The sequence below is a fragment of the Acartia tonsa genome, chromosome 9, assembly GCF_053477335.1.
Source record: "Acartia tonsa isolate MP-2025a chromosome 9, ASM5347733v1, whole genome shotgun sequence".
Classification (NCBI taxonomy): Eukaryota; Metazoa; Arthropoda; class Copepoda; order Calanoida; family Acartiidae; genus Acartia; species Acartia tonsa.
The window spans coordinates 30,496,873-30,517,094 of NC_137268.1; the positions used below are offsets into that span (position 1 = coordinate 30,496,873).

A 20,222-nucleotide genomic window follows, 5' to 3' on the forward strand; every position below is an offset into this window, starting at 1 on the left:
CTCCAGGATGATCCCCAGCCGGCTCCAGCCGAGTACCGCAAGCTGATGCTGAGTAACCTGCCGGAGTACCAAGGACCGCCCAAGCAATCCTGGAATTCCCACATCCGGAGACTCGAAATGTCATGGGCGGCTTACCGTGTGCCCCCCCATGACACACTAAACCGCCGCAACGCCCTTTTACTATCCCTGGCGGGGCAAGCGGCGGAGATGGCCTCTCATCTGTTTGGCGAGGCAGGCCAAGCCTTGACATATACGGAGTCGATGTATGGGGCGCCATCCGGCGCCGCCACCTGGGAAGGACGAGAGGTGCGCCCCCGCACCCCCAAGCTGATGTCTGGGGCGGCAACCGCCGCCGCCACCTGCGATGACTGGGGGGTGCTATCCAGCGCCCCCACCCTGGTGCCTGGGGCGACAACCGTTGCCGCCACCGAGAGACCTGGATCCTGGAACGAGCCAGCAGTCCCAGAGGGAGGGGTGACATCCGTCACCCCCAGTCAGCCAGCGCCACCAGCCAGCAGGGAGGGTCCAGCGCTCCATCAGCCAGCGCCCCCTGCCAGCCGAGGGAACCCAGCTGCCCACCATTCCCAACCGAGCCAGGATAAGTTAAACTTGACAAATGTATTGTATCCAAAGCATGGTAACCCTCCAGCCTTGCCTGTGCCTCCCGCACCAGAGGCTGGGGAGATTGAAATTTGGGGATATAAGGACTTGCCTGTGCCACATGCACCTGAGTTCCTAGGGCAGGGGAGGGACGTAATACAGGGCGAGCCTGTGCCACACGCACTCCAGCCCCATGCCACTGGGCATGCCATGGACAAGGGAAGGGACCCCTTGGGGCTAGGGGAGCCGACACCCAGGCAGGCGCCAGTCGCCTGTCAGTCTGTCATTGGGGAGGGTATCGGGATGCCCCGGGCACCCAAAGATAACGCTCAATGGAAATTTATATCTAGCCAGGAGCAACCTAGCAGTGTCCAGCCCCAAGAAGCAGCCGTGGCCTGAGCCGAGGATCCCCAGATGCGTGTGCGAGGTCGATGGCTGTCTGGTAGATTCTCACACTGGTGGATGGTTCTGTGGGGACTACTGCTCGCAGCCGTGTGGCCTACAACTAGCTACGTCCTGGTAGGGTGGGACTGTGCCAACCCCACCCATGTCACAGCCTACAACAAGGAGAAGATGTGTAGCACGGAGCCGCTACACCAGGAGGTGCCCTTGGGCCATGAGGTACATGTCCTGCAACAAGTCAAGATTAGGGAAACAACGGGATATAGCTGTCAACTCACCGTGTCCCAGTGGACATTTAGGTGTGGAGTATGGGGCCACCTCAAGGTGACCTCGGTCCCCACCCTCATGCGGCCAACCAAGATTGATCCAGAAACGTGCCGAGACCTGGCCAGGAACCGAGTCTACACGCTGCCAGGCAAGACCCAGCCACTGACGTTTCAGCTGAACCATCCCCTGTTCTTCACCCTCGATATGGTGGGCGCCTTGGTCAACAGCCCCGAGGGGGTGGGTTGTGAAGGGGAGGACGTCCATTTCGAGGGCCAGCTGTACCGCAATGAATTAGTGCTCCAGGAGCGACGGCTGCTGGTCAAGGAAGAGACCTATGTAGTCGAGAATGGACGGGTGGAGTCCCAGTCTGACCACCTGACCCTAGAGTGTCCCCATTCTGAGCTGTCCTGCATCACTGGGGAGGCCACCTACGTGTGGGACCACCTGGGGAGAGATTGCCCCTTGAGGCTGATCCGCAGCCTCCAGCCTAGCCTGGTGATGGAGGCGTTTCTGGTTGACCATCAAGCCCAATTCTTCATCAACATGACTACCCCCACCTCAATAGTGAACTGCGACTTTGAGGCCCATGCCACCAACCACCCAGCATTGTTCGTGGCAGCCGACCCGGCCGCGGAAGCGCTGCCCAGAGTATCGGCCAGGGACGTGGATGTCCCCCTGCAGGCCCAGATACATGCAGGTTACATCGGATTTACCCTGGAAACTCCAATGAGAAGCACCGCAGCAGAAGAAGTAGCGGCCAATTGCTGGAAGCTCCAGCAACTAGACCCGGCCCATCCGGTGCGTGTCCAGGGGAGCACGTTCTCTGTGCTGAGGGGAGATGTACTGCTCCAGCTTACCTGCCAACGCAACAAATATGTTGTCAGGGAGAGCAATGAATGTTGGGACAAGGTGCCGGTGGAGCCCACAGGATTTGTAGATGCCGTGACAAAGGTGTATAGCGGCCACGCCACCAAAATTCCCTGCTCCTCCACCTACCCCCTGACTGTACACGCTGAGGAAGGCTGGATAGAGCTAACCCCCGCACCTAAGAAGAGGCCACCCCCGCTGGATACACCCAAGCAGCTGCTGACAGAGCCCTTGGATGACTTTAGTTCGGGAGGCTTGTATTCGCAGGCTGAGCTGAACGACTGGCAGCAGCTGCTAGCGTTCCCAGCGTATAAGGCCGCCATGCTGACCGGCCTGTCATATGGCTCATGCGTTCAGCAAGGTAGCTGTTCAGCCACCGGAGACCATGGGATCGTGTCCTACGATATTGACCGACTGGCGGAGGAAGGAGAAGCAACCCTGGATGTCTGGGCTGGGTTCAGACAGGCTATTCACGAGTGGGGAGATGGCGCAGCCATACTGTGTTTGCTGCTGTTGATTCTCAAGCTGCTGGGAGACTTAACCATCATTTCCCTTACAGCCGCACAAGGAGGTGTACGGGCCGCCATGAACGCGATGTCACAAGTGTTCCTGTACCACCCAACCTTGTATCGTAAGGCCTTGGCCAGAGCCAGGCTCACCCATGCCAAGTCCCGGGACTTTTCAGTAGACTGGGATGCCATTCCTATCGGCCGGGAAGCAGCCGAGGAAATGGTATCCATGCAATCAGCCGATAGTGGGAATGACCGCCCAGGCAGGCCTGGGCCACACTCTGGAAGGCCCCGCGGCCCCTCTGGAGGCCAGGCTGTCGCTCAGACGGTCAACCTGGTAGCCAGTGCCCCAGCCGCTGCCAACAACAACCAGAATGCCCCGCTACTGACCGGCCCCGCAGCGGTTGTGCCCCACGCCAACCTGACACCTGCTGGCGCCGAGCTACGTGTCCAACAAAAGCCAGCCTCTACCTTCTATCCCACGTTGGGAGCCCATCAGCCCTGAAAATCACCACTAGGATTCCATTGAATCATTATCGCTTGTATATAAATTAGCCCTAAGGAGCGGGCCAAAGGCCTCAACCACTGTCGGAAGTCTGGCAGGGAGACCCCCCTCCCAGCCTTCCGAGGGGAGAGTTGTGGTATTCGGCAACCGTGAGCCATGCCTATGGCAACCCTGACCTGGGTTCGGGGAAGGGCTGAGGGCCCTCCCCCGAGTCCTGGGGAAGGGGTCTGCCGACCCCCTCCCTATGCCTAAAATTAATGATAGATTCTGACAGCCTTATTATGGTTAAGCTGTATTGTTAATTCCCCCCACCCTTTCCAGGGATGGGGGATCATTATTGCCCAAACTGACTATTGTATATGTATTATATTGATTCTGTTTATGATTATTTATTCCTATCTGTGTAATTATTGTTTGTTGTATATAACTTTAGTAAACCTTAGACCCTGAATAAAGGAACAACTGAATAGACTCTGTTTATTATTTAGTGATTGCTAGAGAAGCGTAGCTTCTCTATAGTATAGGTGTCCACGTCTGTTCACACTGCCGTAGTCATTTGAACTCTGGTGTCTGCCATTTGTCCTAGGCGGATACCACATTTATATTTAATTCTAAATAAATTGTTTTGCAACATTTTTAGATATTTTTTTTCTAAAAATTCTTTCGTTTGAATTTGTCTATAATTATCGTTATTTTACCTCTTAACGGTACAACAGATCTCCCGGAGCCGCCATTTAAACTTCCATTCATCTCAACTATTCTGTCGTTGGTTGTCCATCCTGTGCGAACCGGTTTTGGGGGAGCTCTTATTGGTCTGTTTAAAGTTTCCTGCCCGTTAATTGGTCTGTTAAAAGTGTTAGGTCCATTTATTGGCTGCTTTGGAGCTCTGATTGGTAGAGTGCCATGCCAAGATGGAGGTGCCTTGCGTACAGAAGATGTACAGCTGGCATCACTGCTATAGGCATCATTGTACAGACTGTATAAACTGTCGGAAGGTATTGCTATCATATCCTCTTCATTAGCTAAAATAAAATACATTACTAGTAAAAACGTTGGTACCTAAGTACAAACTTTATTAAAAGATTGTTACATATAATTGAATTTATAAAGGGGGACGTTTATATATCGATCGCAATATTCTATTAAACCTATCCCCTCCCCTCCTACTGGTTGAACGAACTGACCAATAAATGATGTTCATGGTAGCAACCTAAATTGACGATTCTTTTCCTCTGTCATAAATCCACGTATATTCTAAATCCATTGTTATAGGGTAATATTTTTTTGTTAATCTGAACTAATAGATTCTCTACACCTATCAAGGTCCATACTCCCAGACATCAATCCATTGCTTTTATAATCATTGTCTGAATGTTTGTTACGAAACAATACCCGTTAATGAGCCAAGATTTTGTCCATAATCTTACTAATGTTACGACTCGTTTGACATAACAGCAATATTTGTACATCCTTGTTAATACCATAACCAGGGAGGGAGGGGACATTGAACTGTTATTACACTAGTCCCCAAATAATTTAACGTAGTCTTATTAACAACCTTGGGAACTTCTATTGAATTTTTATTGGCTGGTTCATAATTCATTTAGTTGATCGTCCAAATGATTTAATGTTACCTTCAATATATTGATGATTATTATGAAGTTTATTCTTCTTACTCGATCTCTTCTCATCATGTTTCTTATTCGCTTGGTGGGATAAATCCCTAAAAAATAATAAGTTTTCAGTCAATTTTATAGGAGGCATGTATTGATTCCATCCTGAGTTAAAAACAAGGATGACAACATCCATAAAAGCGAAGCTCTGAAATGGTAGGACAAACATTAACACTTTTAGAGTGTCAGAACTGGAAAAAAAACAGAATATAAATGTATAATTCTGAACAAAATTTTAAGTAAACTTGTTGCATAAGTTCTTACAACTTACATTTTAGGACTTGATTATAGAGATGCTTCGCTATAACATTGTACCTTATTGTAATAGGAATCAGTATTAAAAAATCAGATGAATAGGATAATTATATCCATAAAAAATTGTTGTCAAAAAGCTTAAGAATCAACAATATGGTAACAATATAGGGTTGCTACACTTTCTAAATCGTATCTAACTGTCATGCAAAGTTTGAAATCGATATTCTAACATGTCTAAATTAACGAAAAGAGCTAACCATTAAGGACGGACGGACTGACGGACGAACCTAATTATAGAAAAGTTTTGGTCATAGGTTACGAAGCAAGGTTTAGATATTTATCCTTTTTACCAAAACACATGATTAAAATTTAGATTACTGATGTTGGTGAGATGCAGGCCAGGGGGTATTTTTTAGTAGCGAAGCTACTCTATAAATCGAAATGTCCGTCCGTCTGAGACAGAATAGGAGAAACGTGATTTTCTCGGCTCCTGTAAAAGATAGAATGCTGAAACTTTTTGACAACTTTCTCTATATCTTTGGGGTTTATGGTCCGATTTCTCCATATCTTTGGGGTTTATGGTCCGATTTCCAAATTTTTTTCAGTTATAGATATCAAAATGAAATTTCCTGTCGATTGAAGAAACAACCACGACGGTCAGACTGCCTTTTAGCAGGTTTTTGGCTATTTTTAGATGTTTTTACATATTTCTCCATATCTTTGGAGTTTTTGGTCCAATTTTAAAACTTTTTGGGGATATCAATTCCTCTAACTAAGCACACAATAAAGAGCTAAGAGTTTGTGTTTGTACATAAGAAGCTTTCCTAACGGTCCTACTCCTGCCATTTTAAAGATATTACTGGACATGCACACATAAATATAAAACATTTATTTACTTAGTATAAGAGAAATCTAAAATTATTTTTAAACCTACTAAATACCAAAGATTATTGATAGGAAAGGTCTTGTGAACTTAAATGATTGATTTCTAAGGGAGGAAGGGGACAATGGTACAAAATAATTGACATTCCTATATTCCACCTATGATTTACCACTACAAGCCATGTAAGGTAAAATTTGATATTGAAATTTCGGGTGTGATTACGTTTTTTTCTATTGTCATATCTCCGTCTCCCTGATTTGTGTTGCATAATAATTGTAATTGATAAGTATTTAATCAGTTGTAGGTACTTAGTCATCCATGTTAAGAAAGAAGGTGTATCAACTTTTTTTTTTATAGCTAGCCGGTTCTTTTAGTAAGTAGTAGATGTAAAATTTTTCATAGAATTCAGATATGCAATCGTTTTTTTTGTAGACCTCTTATTTTTTAAGTAATTTAAGTTTTTTAAAAAAATAATTAAGTCGGTTTTAAGGTACTAAAACGCAACAAAATAAAAGAAGAAAATGGCCAGTAAGAACAAAAATAGTAAGATCTTTAATTTGACACCTTACTTTTAAAATTCTGTTGAGTAATTATTGAAAGAATCTATTTTTTTAACCTCGGTTTAATAAAAACTTTAGACCTAAATATTTTCTCAAACAGACATAAAAAACATGGGTTCATGTATACCTTTAGAATCAGAAAAATATTACGAATCCATTGTAAGCAAAATTGAAAAAAAGGAAAAAAATTAAAAAATTAAAAAATGGCCAATTGTATTTTTTGTTCTGGCAACACTATCGTCTTCCCTTTTTTACCCCCTCTTTACCCCCTCTTTACCCCCTCTATACCCCCTTCCCATTTTTATACTCAATTCAAAAGTTAAGACGTTGCCTGTACAATATAATATGATATTTTCATATAATTCCTTTTATTGTAGTTTATATACTATATTCCCAGGACGGAATTAATACCATAAAAAAACCTAGTTTTTACCACTTTTATGGTAAAATTTTACCAGCCTATACGATTTAAAAGGTGGTAAAATTTTACCGTAACCGTGGTAAAAACACTTTTTGTGGTACTCCGTGACGCTTTTTACCAGCGATTTTTACCACAATTATCGGTAAAATTTTACCAGATTTCCGGTAAAATATTACCATTTTAGGACGCAAATTTATACCAGATTTTGACCAATTTTTACCACTTTTTTGGTAAAATTTACCGCAAATTTCTGTAAGATTTTACCGAAAAAGTGGTAAAACTGTTCAACACCTGGTAATATTTTTGCCCTAAATTGGTAAAATTTTACCAGAAATAGGGTAAATATGGTAAAAATTTACCAAAAATTGTGGTAAAAACGGGTGGTAAAAATCACGAGAAAGTGGTAAAAAACGACCTTAATTATAGAAAAACATCGCTTGTACACAAATCGCAAAAATAAAAAAAAAATTGTTTTCATTTTTATCTTTATTGATTGAAACACTTAAACATATTTTTCTTGATTCTACTGCTCTGGCCGAAGAAAACTGTTGCGCAACCTCCTGGATTTGCTGGGCACCGGACCAATTCGACCTCGTATCACTGATATTCAACCTGGAATAAAATTGCTCATTAGTTAATTAGATAAGTACAGGGATATAAAGGGATAAGATAATGGCTGATAAATTGATGTTCATCTCTAATGATGATACACATCGTTACCCCTTCTGTAGATTACAATAAGTGATTGAAATGTTAGGACACTCAACTTAATGAACCAACCAATAAAAAATCAATAAAAGTACCCAAGGTTGTTAGGCCAAAGAATAAGAAAATGTTATTTGAAAACTTTGGGGGCTAGTGTAATTTACAGCCCAATGTCCCATCCCTCCCTACTAAATATCTAATCTATAATACAAAGTAGAACGATGTCTGTCCGTCCGTCCGTCCCAAAGATAAAGCCTATACTCGCTGTTTACGCAAATGTGTCAGAACTTCCCCCCCCCCTTACTCTCACACCTAAATTTTTTCTTTTGAAAGCAAAAATAAAAGTGTGTAGGTTCGACTCCCCCTCTCCCCCCTCATTCATTTCCTACAGGCATCTTGACACGTGGCAAAAAAATCAACAAACTTATCTAACTAAACATCTTTGAAAACGCAGAACGAGAAAAAATAAAGGGAAAGCTTACCTGGAAAACATAATCAGTAACAACATCCGTGGCTAACAAGAACAGGATAGTACTCGGCTTTACTGATTATATGCTTCACGTGGCGTATGGAGCCTTCTTTAAGAAGTTGAGCACAGATTTTAGCAAGGCAGCCCGCTGGGGTAGGCAGTGAAAACCAGGCTTGGGTACATCCTAAATAGAGATAGGTTGTTAGAAGATTTTAGCAAGGCAGTAAGAATGTTTGGAACTTTATACAAATGTCTAACTACGTTTTAAATCAACCATCTCTCTCCATAGGCATTAATCAAGTATAATTTCCCAGGGATATAAAGGGATAAGACAATGGCCGATAAATTGATATACATCCCCAATGATGATACACAAAATTGCCCCTTCTGAAGATTACAATTAGTGGTAGAAACGTTTTAGCAATCAACATAATGAAGCAACCAATTAAAATTAAATAAAAGTCTCAAAGGTTGTTAAGCAAACGAATAAGGAAACGTTATTATAACACTTTGGGGACTAGTGAAATAAAAAGCCCATGCGTTCCTGATAATTTCCCCTGGAACAAAACTGACCTGAACTTCTACGTGTCTGGGGTCAACAACAAACTTCTCCAGGAGCATCACTTCGTCACCGAAGGACTTCATCGGCTCGCGCTTGGCAGACTCCAGCTGGGCCTCGAACTCGCCAGCGGTCATGGCAATCCTCATACCCTTGCCACCCCCTCCGCGGACAACCTATGACAATATCAAATAACAGTTTTCCACAGGTAGAAAAATAAAAACAATATAAAATTTAGCAGCTACTCTACAATAAGGTATGCCGTCACTCCGTCTGACTGTACTATATATCATTACACAATGGTAGAAAAATATAACACTACATTTCTTTACATACATATACAGGGTGGGCCAGATAAATCCGGACTTTTTCTTATTTTTAAACAAATGAACATAAAATCGTCAATTTTAAAGATTTTATTGAATTTTAAAAACTGGGAAGTAAACTAGGTATATGACTATTAGATTATTCAATAAAATCGCCGCTAGCCTCAATCACCGCCTTTACCCGCCCCCTAAACTGGCCCCCGATCCTGGTCACCATGTCCCTGTCCAAGAGGGCGAAGTTCTCCTTGATAGTGGCAATGAGAGAGGTCTTTATTAAGTGCAGTCAATAATTTTTTTTGGGTGGAAAATGGTTGCAGCTACTTTAAAAAAGGTAGTTAAATAATAATTAGTTTATGAAAAAGTAATTTTATGGTAAAAGGTCCATCTAAATCACATTTGTTACTTGTTTGTAGTTCAAAAATTTTCTTAGAGTGACATTTTCATTTCGAAGACGACATTATTATATTTATAATATACGCAGCATTTATAACAACTTTAAAATCATCGTTACGTGACAACCAGTGGACGGATTTTAGATTGGTCAACGGATTTGAATTTATTACGACCAGGACTATTTTTTTGCCACCTTGGCCGACTAAATCGGCCAAGGAATAACCGGCTACGGTATTTTTAAATTTTACTTCTATTTTATGCAATTATTATCATGTCTACAACTTTAAAAACATCGTTACGCGACAACCAGTGGACGGATTTTAGATTGGTCAACGGATTTGAATTTATTACGACCAGGCCTATTTTTTTGCCACCTTGGCCGACTAAATCGGCCAAGGAATAACCGGCTACGGTATTTTTAAACTTTACTTCTATTTTATGCAATTATTATCATGTCTACAACTTTAAAATCACCGTTACGCGACAACCAGTGGACGGATTTTAGATTGGTCAACGGATTTGAATTTATTACGACTAGGACTATTTTTTTGCCACCTTGGCCGACTAAATCGGCCAAGGAATAACCGGCTACGGTATTTTTAAATTTTACTTCTATTTTATGCAATTATTATCATGTCTACAACTTTAAAATCACCGTTACGCGACAACCAGTGGACGGATTTTAGATTGGTCAACGGATTTGAATTTATTACGACCAGGACTTTTTTTTTGCCACCTTGGCCGACTAAATCGGCCAAGGAATAACCGGCTACGGTATTTTTAAATTTTACTTCTATTTTATGCAATTATTATCATGTCTACAACTTTAAAAACATCGTTACGCGACAACCAGTGGACGGATTTTAGATTGGTCAACGGATTTGAATTTATTACGACCAGGACTATTTTTTTGCCACCTTAGACGACTAAATCGGCTGAGGAATAGCCGAATACGATATTTTTAAACTTAACATGAAGAAAATTTGGGCCGATTATGTTCATCGGCCGAATCCGGCCGAAGTCGGCCGATTTCCGGCCGGCCGATAACGAAAACAGCTTGCTAATACTGTTCCAATTTGGTTACACTTTTAAGGGAAGGTTTATAAATGTCTTAGGGTTGGTTTTAGGCTTTGTTCCTGACCTCCATCAGACTCCCCAATAGGATAAGGATCAAACAACTAATATTCTAATATTATAGCTTCTAAAATCCTTATTTCTGAACCGATTTTTAAAAAATAAAGGTCTAGGAGCACAGTTATGGGACCTGGAAAACGATTAAAGCAATCGTTATATGCGTGGATTGAATCATAACAAAGATATTAAAAACCGCATGAAGATTTAGGGTTAGCAGAGTTATAAAATTAAAAAAAAATTTAGCTCAAAGATATAAACTTTTCAGATAATTGGCAATTAAAATCCTTATTTGTATCATAAAAGGTAATAGCTGCACAATCATTCCAAATGTTATAGCCATTTTAGAGAATATTGACTGCACTTAGTCTTTATGGTATAGGCGCGTCTATTAGTTCGTGCTTTAATGGCGCTCCAGGCCAATAAGTCAATTGTATGAAGATCAGGGCTGCTGGGAGGCCACATCTCCTTAGGGACGTGAGTAACCGCAGGATCCAAATATACCCATCTTTCAAGCTACCATTCGACACGGCGGCTCTTATTTTGGCCACAGTTAAGCTAGAACAACGTTTTATACCTTTTTGGAAATGGCATGAAGATTAAGTTATGGTTATTATCGCAACACATAGTCTAATACGATTTTTAAGGTTCCAAATGGGCCCATGTAGTCGAGAACCAAGAAATTTTCAAGATTAATGACATTTTTGACACCTTAAAATCTGCCACGTTTCACTTTGCCGGAGTACTACGGACAAACCAGATGTGATAGAGAGCTTTAGTTTTTTCTAGTGCCTGCATTAGGTATCTAACAGTATCTCCAGCAAGTTTTATAAGTCTATCTCAGCTACAGATGGGCTGAGATCAGATTTAGTGGGCCCATATTGATAATCTAGGGTAAACTAGCGCTCATTTCGAATCTGCCATGTTGAACATAAGCACTGCCAGCACGGAGTACACATCCTCCATCCTCCAAAAAATTTTATGGGCTAAAAGGTAATTACCTAAGCTTTTTATAGTGTGGTAAAACGTCCTGATTGGCCAAGTAGTTTTGGTGCTATGGCCGTTTGAAAAAAGTCCGGATTTATGTGGCCCACCCTGTATATAATTTATATAACTTACATATTCCTTTTTTTTTTAACATTGATTCCCAGAATTATACCTAAGGTATAATGTTATAATCGAGCCTTGAAGTTGAAATATATTATGTTATTGTCCATATTAAACATCCTGTTTTATATTTATATTATTTACTATTTTATTGCGGTACATGTGGACATACTTGTCCTTGTTCCCACCTTGATCATAACAGGGAACCCGATCTTGTCTGCCTCCGCCTTCAAGGTGTCCAGGCTCTGGTCCTCTCAGTGGTAACCGTGGATTACAGGTACGTTAGCGGCTTCCATGATCATCTAAAAAACAGGTTAAATAATAGAAAAATTGTAACGACAGACTTCTTTTAAATACACAGTTGCTTTTCCTAGAGCCTACTTGTGTTTCGTCTTAAAAGAGGATGGTTGGAGGGTTTTTACCAATGAAAATTTTCGAGGTCATTTTTCCAAGAAGCGGTGTCATACCCCCCCCCCCCCCGCCAAAAAAACAGCATAAACATTCCCTGAAAATTATGGAAGACCAGAAGATTGAGATCGTAGAGGACAAATGAACAGACATCCTGTTACTCCGGTATAGTATAGAGTGTTATTTCTTTCTACTTGAAATCAACCAAAATAAGTTCCTGAGTAGCTACTCTATCATTTACCTTAGATGTAGACTTGATACCCATATCTCTAATGGCAGTGGACGGTGGACCAACAAATATAACTCCTTTCTCCTGATAAAAAAAAAAATTTAAATTAAAAGGTAGGTATCATTCTTATTAATATAATATTACATTCTTGAAATTAACCAGAAAAAAACGTAAGCAGTACAGTGGCGTGCACAGGGTTTTTACGGGAAGGGATGTAATCTTAGAGGTTTTTAAAAAACGGGGGGGGGGGGGGGGGGAATCTACATAATTTTAATTTTAAGGGGTGTGTTGTCAACCCCATTCCTCACACTAATGACCGTGGACAAGATAATGAACGAAATATACATATATAAATCCCCATATATATTGAACAAAACAACACCTTAGATTAGTTCAGCCACTGCTAGTTTGAATGAACCAATCAAGATTTAAAGTTGTGAGCTAACGTGCTTATAAAACTTTGGGTACCAGTATAACTTCCAGTCTAATATCCACTCCCTCCCTGCAGTCAAATGGAAAATATTACCTGTCCAGGGATATAAAATACACGTGGATATTATTAATGACATATCATGGAAATTAGGTTCCTAACATGGACTTCATATATTGGTCAGTTCGTTTACCCAGAAGGAGGTAAGGGGGTGTTGTAAGGGAGGAATAAGGGTGTATCTTTATTTTAGCCCGCTGTGAGTACCGCTTTATTAGAGTACATGAAAAACTGGTGTAACATCCAGGTAATAATATATCCATTTACCCAAGAATCTTAAGGGATAAGACAATGGTCGACAAATTGATGTACTGTACATGTACAACCCCATTGATGATACACAAAATTACCCCTTACATAGATTACCTTTTGTGGTTGATACGTTTGGACACTCAACTTAATGTACCAACCAATCAGAGATCACTTAATCCCCAAAGTTGTTAAGCCAACGAATAAGAATACGTTATTATAAAAGTTTGGGGACACGTGTAGTTAACAGTCCATTGTCCCCTCCCTCCCTGCATTTACCTGGCAAAGATTAGCAAACTCGACATTCTCGGAGAGAAATCCATAGCCAGGATGTACAGCATCGGAGCCGGTTTCCGCCGCAACCTAAGATAATACAGTGTATGGTCAATAGTAACTAAGCCCCTAGAGGCCTCTAGGGGCACTTGAGTTAGTGGTGAGTTGAAATAGATCCCAACATTTTTTTATTTTAGTTTCAATAGAAAAAGTAAAAAATCCATCTTAAGGCTTAAATATGATCAGAAAATAGAATAAAACCAACTCAGGACCTATGTGATGCCTACCTAAAATAGAGAACCCAATCGGATCAGTAGTTATTTAGAAAAAAAGTCTTACTGCTTTATATAATAGGATGATGCATATAAGAGTTATTCTAAATCTTAATAGGTAGATTCTTCCAAGTTTCAATTTAAATTATCAATCACACCATTAAGCAAAAAACAACACCCATTTTTTTGCAATGTGAAAGGTGTGGGGAGGGGGGGGGGGGGCTGGGAAAGAGCCGACCCACTACCTTGAATTTTAATTTTTCAAAGTTTTTAAAAAATAAAATTTTTGGGGTAATTTTTCTTAGGCCTATAAAAAAATCCATGTATAAATTAAAACCTTTCCGAGACATACAATAAGCTTCAATGTAGAGGAGAGACGTGTACGTACGCTAGATATTTTGCTACAAACGAAGACAAACAAACATCCTGTTACTTTTATTTAAGGATTATTTTAATCAATCAATTCTTGTAATGTCCATCTAAAACTAATACCTAACAGTATAATGTCAGAGATATAAAGGGATAAGACAAAACAATGGTCGATAAATTGATGTAAATCCTCAATGATGATTAACAAAATTACCCCTTGGATTAATATTAGTGGTTGAAACGTTCGAACACTCAACCTATTGAGCTAACCAATCAAAATTCACTAAAGTCCTGATGTCGAAAGTTGTAAACCAACGAAAATGTAAACGTAATTATAAAACTTTTGGCACTAGTTTAATAAACAGTATCTCCTCTCTCTGGTATAATATACCTTTAAAATAGTATCTCCCCTGAGATAGCTCTGTTGTGAGGCAGCTGGACCAATTCTAACAGTAGGTTCGTCCGCCATGGCTACATGCATAGAGTTTCTGTCGCTGTCACTGTAAACTGCCACAGTTTTAATACCTATAATAAATTTTGACTAAAACACAATAAAATGTAGGTAACAAAGGAAGGGTTGGGGCGGAGGTGCCACTTTATATAGGAAACAAATAAAAATCGTCGGAAAAAGCCGTTTTTTAAGCAAACAAAAGCGCGTTTTGCTCTATCTGTGAGATATTATGAATAAGATAATGTTAAGATTTGATATTAAGATGAGAAAAATTTACGTTCACAGTCCCTTTAAAGACACAATACCTGTAATAATAATACCCTGGCCTTTCTCATTATAAGCCTAGGCAGAGCCATGCTGGTGAGTGATGCTAGCCCAAGCGTGGACCGTGGTGAACTGTACTTCTAACGCCAATACCTAATTACAGGGTTACGAAAGTTTAAATTGATGTTTTTTTTTTTAATGTTAATATTAAATGTAATATAGTTTTGTAATGACATATAAAATATATATTCGATAGAATATAAAAAAATATAGTGCATTCAATATTAAAAAAAAATATTTAAATATATATATAGTTGTTAACCATATAGAATCTATTTCCGGCCGGGTTCTTAAAAGATATTGCCGCGTTTTTTCGACATTTTTTACGCTATGAATAACAAGCGCGACATTCGCGAAATCTAAAAGAGTATACAATGATTTATTTAATTATTTCGCTTTTGATGGTACGGCCTTCATAGAAAAAAAAAGATTATCTTCAATCCATTTTTGCTGCATATTAATTAATGCATCTTTTTAGAGCTGTGTTAGACATTAGAAAAATTGCTAAAAAAATAATTTAAAATTCAGTATTTTTATGTTATATACTCTGTTTGAAATTCTATCGTCAACGTTCAATCAATTAATGTCTAAAAAACGCCGAAAAAATGTGGCATTCATCTTTTAAAAACCCATCTCGGTGGTATTTCCGGTTGGCAAAGACAACATAAATATAGAAATCATGAAACATTGTTGTTCCACAATTTTGCCACATTTTTAAACATCTTGCTTAAAAAAAATCTTCCAAACAAATTGTAAATTCTACAAATTTAAATATTTAGAGAAAATTGAGTAGTAATTTACTTCTTGATTCAAAATATTTGATTAAATTGAATCAAAACTAATAATTATTTTTGGCACTCTATATTCAAATAATCATAAGCAATTATCAATAGTGCGCATGCGTGCACAGAGGTGCCATAAATTTCAAAACTTAAAAATATAAGTTTTGTAGCGAAATTACTCTATAATTCGAAATCTCTGTCTTTCTTTTAGAAACATTCAGGGGAATATACGAAAGCTTATATTTATATTAAAGATGAAAAATCGATAAATTCAAATGCACACGGCACATCTGCGTAAACACACAGACCTGGATTTTTTTTCTTTTAATTTTAATTCGTATGAAGCTAGCTCAAATAAGTAAATATTAAATTTGATATATTTTTGACGATGCGGGAGGATGTTTTAAAAGAAATGATGAAATAATTTTCAAGGTTTTAAAAAAAAGTTAGCTTCTTTTATGCGAAAAAATTCAATAAAAAGTAAAAATTTTTACCAAAAAGTTGGTCAAATTTTACCAAGTTTTTTTTTTTGGCAAAGTCCAAAAATTTGGACTTAGCCTAAAAATTTACCTTGTCAATTTTTACCAAAAAGTTGGTCAAATTTTACCAAGTTTTTTTTTTTGGCAAAGTCCAAAAATCTGGACTTAGCCTAAAAATTTACCTTGTCAATTTTTACCAAAAAGTTGGTCAAATTTTACAAAGTTTTTTTTTTTGGCAGAGTCCAAAAATTTGGACTTAGCCTAAAAATTTACCTTGTCAATTTTTACCAAAAAGTTGGTCAAATTTTACCAAGTTCATTTTTTTTGGCAATGTCCAAAAATCTGTCAAATTTTACCAACTTTTTGGTAAAAATTGACCAAATTGCGTTTTTTTGTCTAAGTCCGAAAATTCGGACTTAACCTGAAAAATAGAGTTGTAAAATTGACCACATTTTTGGTAAAACTTCCAAAAGTGGTAAAATTAAAAAAAAAAAAAAAAATTTAAATTTAGGCTTCATTGTATAGAAGTCATTATTTTAAAGTACTACAACTGATTATGAAGAGCTGTTTTGTATTTAAAACACAAAAAACGGGTTTTTTTGTTTCGTCAAATTTTACAAAAAAAATGGTAAAATTTGACTAATTTTTTGGCTAAAATTTTTGCTGGTAAAATTTACCACGAAACTGGTATATTTTACCAGGTTGACCAGCTTTACCACTTTTCTGGTAAAACGACCTTTTTTTTCTGGTATTTCGTAGAACCTGGGTTGTAAACTTTTTTTTTCAATTTTGCTTACAATGGATTCGTAATATTTTTCTGATTCTAAAGGTATATATGAACCCATATTTTTTTACTTGTGAAATGATAAAATTGAGTTCAAAGTTTTTATTCTCGTGGGTTTAAAAAAATCGATTTTTTCAATAATTACCTGACAGAATTGAAAAAGTAAGGTGTCAAATTAAAGATCTTACTATTTTTGTTCATAATGGCCATTTTCTTTCTTTTTTTTGTTGCATTTTAGTACCTTAAAATCGACTTAATTTTTTTTTTAAAAACTTAAATTACTTAAAAAATAAGAGGTCTACAAAAAAACCGATTGCATATCTGAATTCTATGAAAAATTTTACATCTACTACTTACTAAAAGGACCGGCTAGCTATAAAAAAAAAAGTTGATACAACTTCTTTAAGGATTTAAATTCAGAAATCAAAGTTAGATAAAATCTATGTATGTACATATATAACAGTTTTACCAATAAATAAATCACTAATTTACTTTTGTTCAAATATAAATTAAAGTGGCTAATCCATCATTACAGACCATTAGATTGAATATTAGTTTTAAGATTTTTTTAGATGTTGTCATTCTTGATTTTTTTTAAAGTAAAAGCTCTCCCAATATAAAAATCAATTGCTTTCCCTCAAAGTGCAATCGAGCACTGAAACCCAAACCTCACCTTATTCTTTAACAACAACAAAAAATGTATGCCGAATCCCTTAAAGGGGCAGCAACCCCTTATTTTTCAACTTATTTGAAAATAAAGAGGAAATACCAGGGACTTTGAAGAATTTCTGTTAATAAATTAGGTTAATTAAGAATTCATTAGATGAATCAACTTTTTAGCCTACAAAAAGCTTGATTGGAAAAGATCTCCTAAAATTTCAGAGCTGCAGATTATATTAGAACTAGCGGCTACGCCCCTAGAGGCCTCTAGTGGCACTTAAAATGTTTTTTTTTATTTAAAATATCTAATTACAGAAATAGTTGGTTTATGTTTCGTTGGAGTCTCTTTTTCGGGAGGGGTAATTTTTTTCTAGGGGCGATTTCTCCTGATAGGGTGGTGGTACCCAAAATAGTTATAAACCTTCCCGAGACTTATGAGAAGCTACCCTGTTAAGGAGAACCCGATCGGTTCAGCGGTAAGCGAGATCCTTCGCTACAAACAAACAGACAGACAGACAGACATCGTTCTACTTTGTATTATAGATTGCATGATAAAATTAAAAAGTTCACGCTAACATAAGCTCAACCCCTAGTTTAATTTAATCAAAAAGTGTAAAATATATATTTTGTTTAGTTAATTGTCAGAAGGCTGATAGTATGACTTTTATTGAATCTTATTTGGTTGGTTCAAATTAACAGTGTTCTAACCTTAACTATTCATTTATCATTTTATCATCAACTAGCGGCTTCACCCATAGCCTCTAGGGGCTTTTCCCCAAGAGTTTTGATCAAGCTAATTTTTCGTATTTTAGATTTAAAAGAAAAATTGGGGGGTTGGAGGGATAAAATTAGGGGTATTGAAATTTGAATGAATTAAATAAGATTGTTATGTTATTAAAATTGCAAAATTATTGACAAAAATTAATAAATTAAAATGTTATGAAAATAACAAGGCTTAAAATATAAATATGTGTTAAACTAATGATCTGGAACTTAATAATAAATAAATATAAATACTATTTAGATATTATTTATTACTTTTTGTCTAGCTTTAAATAGACAGGATAGAATATTATGGAAAAATAATGAAACTCTGATGTAAAATATTTTCTCTCAGCCATATTCAAAAATCATGAATAGCAACGTATTACAGACAATTTTCCTAGGTATAAGGTATATCCAACATGCGAAATAAATCTAAAATAATATTTGGGAGGTAGATTAAAAGGTCGTCAAGTGTTGCACCCGCAACGACAGGTTTCATAATTTTTTTTCGATTTAATTTCATTGTTGGTGTAAGCTGCAAGTTTCCCCGAATATCAAAATAAAAATCATAAAATAAAATAAAAGAATAATATCAGTTTTGTTAACCCGGGCCTTCGCTAACAAAACTGGTTTTAACTTTTAATCTTATCAATTTACATTTTAATATTCCTGGAAAGCTATCCATAACACGATGCTATAAATAATTCTGCAATGCTATATTTGTACAAATAAAAATCTGAATAATCTATATAGAAATAAATACCTGCTAAAATCTATTTAATTTTGTAAGTCGAAGATTTTTGACTTGTTATTAGATAATTTCATAAAAACGAATCTCCATAACTAAGAGAGACAAACGAACAATGATAAGTTTAAGTAACAACAGAATTAATTTCAACAATAACTAGAATAACTTAAATACAAGATGCCTTACACGGACATACTTTTAAGACCTGATTGTTGAGATGCTTCGATTATTAGTGCTTAATAGTCCCATGAATATTTATTGCAAAAATCAGAAGAATACGAAATTATATTTTTTTTTAAATGTTGTTAAAAGAGTCAATAACAAACATACTTTAGTTGGACATTCGAACTTTTTGTTAATGATTATAGAATTGCTACGTTCTTTAAGTTGTACCTAATTATGACAGTGATCATAATACAAAGTTTAAAATCTATAAAAAAAAATCTTAAATGCCCAACCTTAATTGTCCAACCTAAAAAAGTCATCAAAACATTTAAGTTTATAAACACAGTTTGTAAATAATTACTAAGAAAATTATCTTTTCAGAGAAGCTTCCAATACTTAACCTGTTTTGTTTATAATCATCCTCCAAAATTTCTGCAGATCTTGACTTGACAACTTTCTGAAACTTTTCCTTGGCTAAAAAACTTGCTGACTTCCATTTGAACATTTTTTTATTCACTTTTTATTTCATTTATTTTGTTTTATTATGCTAACTTAAAATCACTAATTCAATTTGAATTGTTATGGTTATGTTTAACTGTGAAGTAAAAGCAAGAGTGGTTTTGTATTTAAATGAATATAATGTGTGTTTAATTTGTATGGTGATCACTGTACCATGTTAACTTTACTAGTCAACTGAGAAATTATTTTACTTCACTCTCTCTCCCTCTCCTCCTTTTCTCCTGTCTTCCCTTTCTCCTTAAATTCTCCGTGATGACACTCCCCACCCCCCTTTATTTCTCTGTGTGGCAGACTTTAAGTCTCCTATAGGCGGAGATAGATAGATAAATAGACGAAGATGCGCTTCTCAGAGGTCAGAAGACATGCCTCTAATAAACTATATTATACGAGGTTGCGAGATTTGTAATTTTCATAGATTTTCTTTTTTTACTTTGGGGATTTTTAAACGTACTTTAATTATATCTTTTTTCGGTAATGGCAAACAACCAAACCTTGAAATAACAGTTTATTAGCCCAGAAACTTTTGGGGGTCTTGGATCTTGATTGGGTTTTACAAAGTATCAGTGTTCACATTTAATTTCGATTGTCTTATCCATTAAGATCTCTGTCACTTTTACTCGGGAAGA

At 37.6% G+C, this 20,222-nt stretch overlaps 3 protein-coding genes across 3 annotated transcripts in view; all 3 read right to left on the bottom strand.

Moving 5' to 3' along the window:
- Positions 1 to 19,841, bottom strand: part of LOC145327480 (uncharacterized) — a 52,932-nt gene extending 33,091 nt beyond the window's left edge. The window contains exons 1-3 of the mRNA XM_080171027.1: positions 19,479 to 19,841; positions 4,785 to 4,873; positions 3,849 to 4,172 (exon numbers count right to left, since the gene is read on the bottom strand). Of these exons, the coding sequence (XP_080027153.1) occupies positions 3,849 to 4,172; positions 4,785 to 4,873; positions 19,479 to 19,582 (517 nt within the window). The 5' untranslated portion in view covers positions 19,583 to 19,841. The remainder of the gene's footprint in view (positions 1 to 3,848; positions 4,173 to 4,784; positions 4,874 to 19,478) is intronic.
- Positions 7,411 to 8,875, bottom strand: LOC145328747 (methylcrotonoyl-CoA carboxylase subunit alpha, mitochondrial-like). The gene is made up of 3 exons (XM_080172569.1): positions 8,690 to 8,875; positions 8,130 to 8,300; positions 7,411 to 7,554 (listed from the first exon to the last, which is right to left on the bottom strand). Exons 1-2 carry the CDS (start codon positions 8,822 to 8,824, stop codon positions 8,205 to 8,207), a joined length of 231 nt encoding a protein of 76 aa, XP_080028695.1. The 5' UTR covers positions 8,825 to 8,875; the 3' UTR covers positions 7,411 to 7,554; positions 8,130 to 8,204.
- LOC145328746 (methylcrotonoyl-CoA carboxylase subunit alpha, mitochondrial-like) lies at positions 11,779 to 15,461 on the bottom strand. The gene is made up of 5 exons (XM_080172568.1): positions 14,676 to 15,461; positions 14,311 to 14,444; positions 13,285 to 13,368; positions 12,282 to 12,353; positions 11,779 to 11,934 (listed from the first exon to the last, which is right to left on the bottom strand). The coding sequence occupies exons 2-5, from the start codon at positions 14,398 to 14,400 to the stop codon at positions 11,887 to 11,889; spliced, it is 294 nt and encodes a 97-aa protein (XP_080028694.1). The 5' UTR covers positions 14,401 to 14,444; positions 14,676 to 15,461; the 3' UTR covers positions 11,779 to 11,886.
- Positions 19,842 to 20,222: the final 381 nt, after the last annotated feature.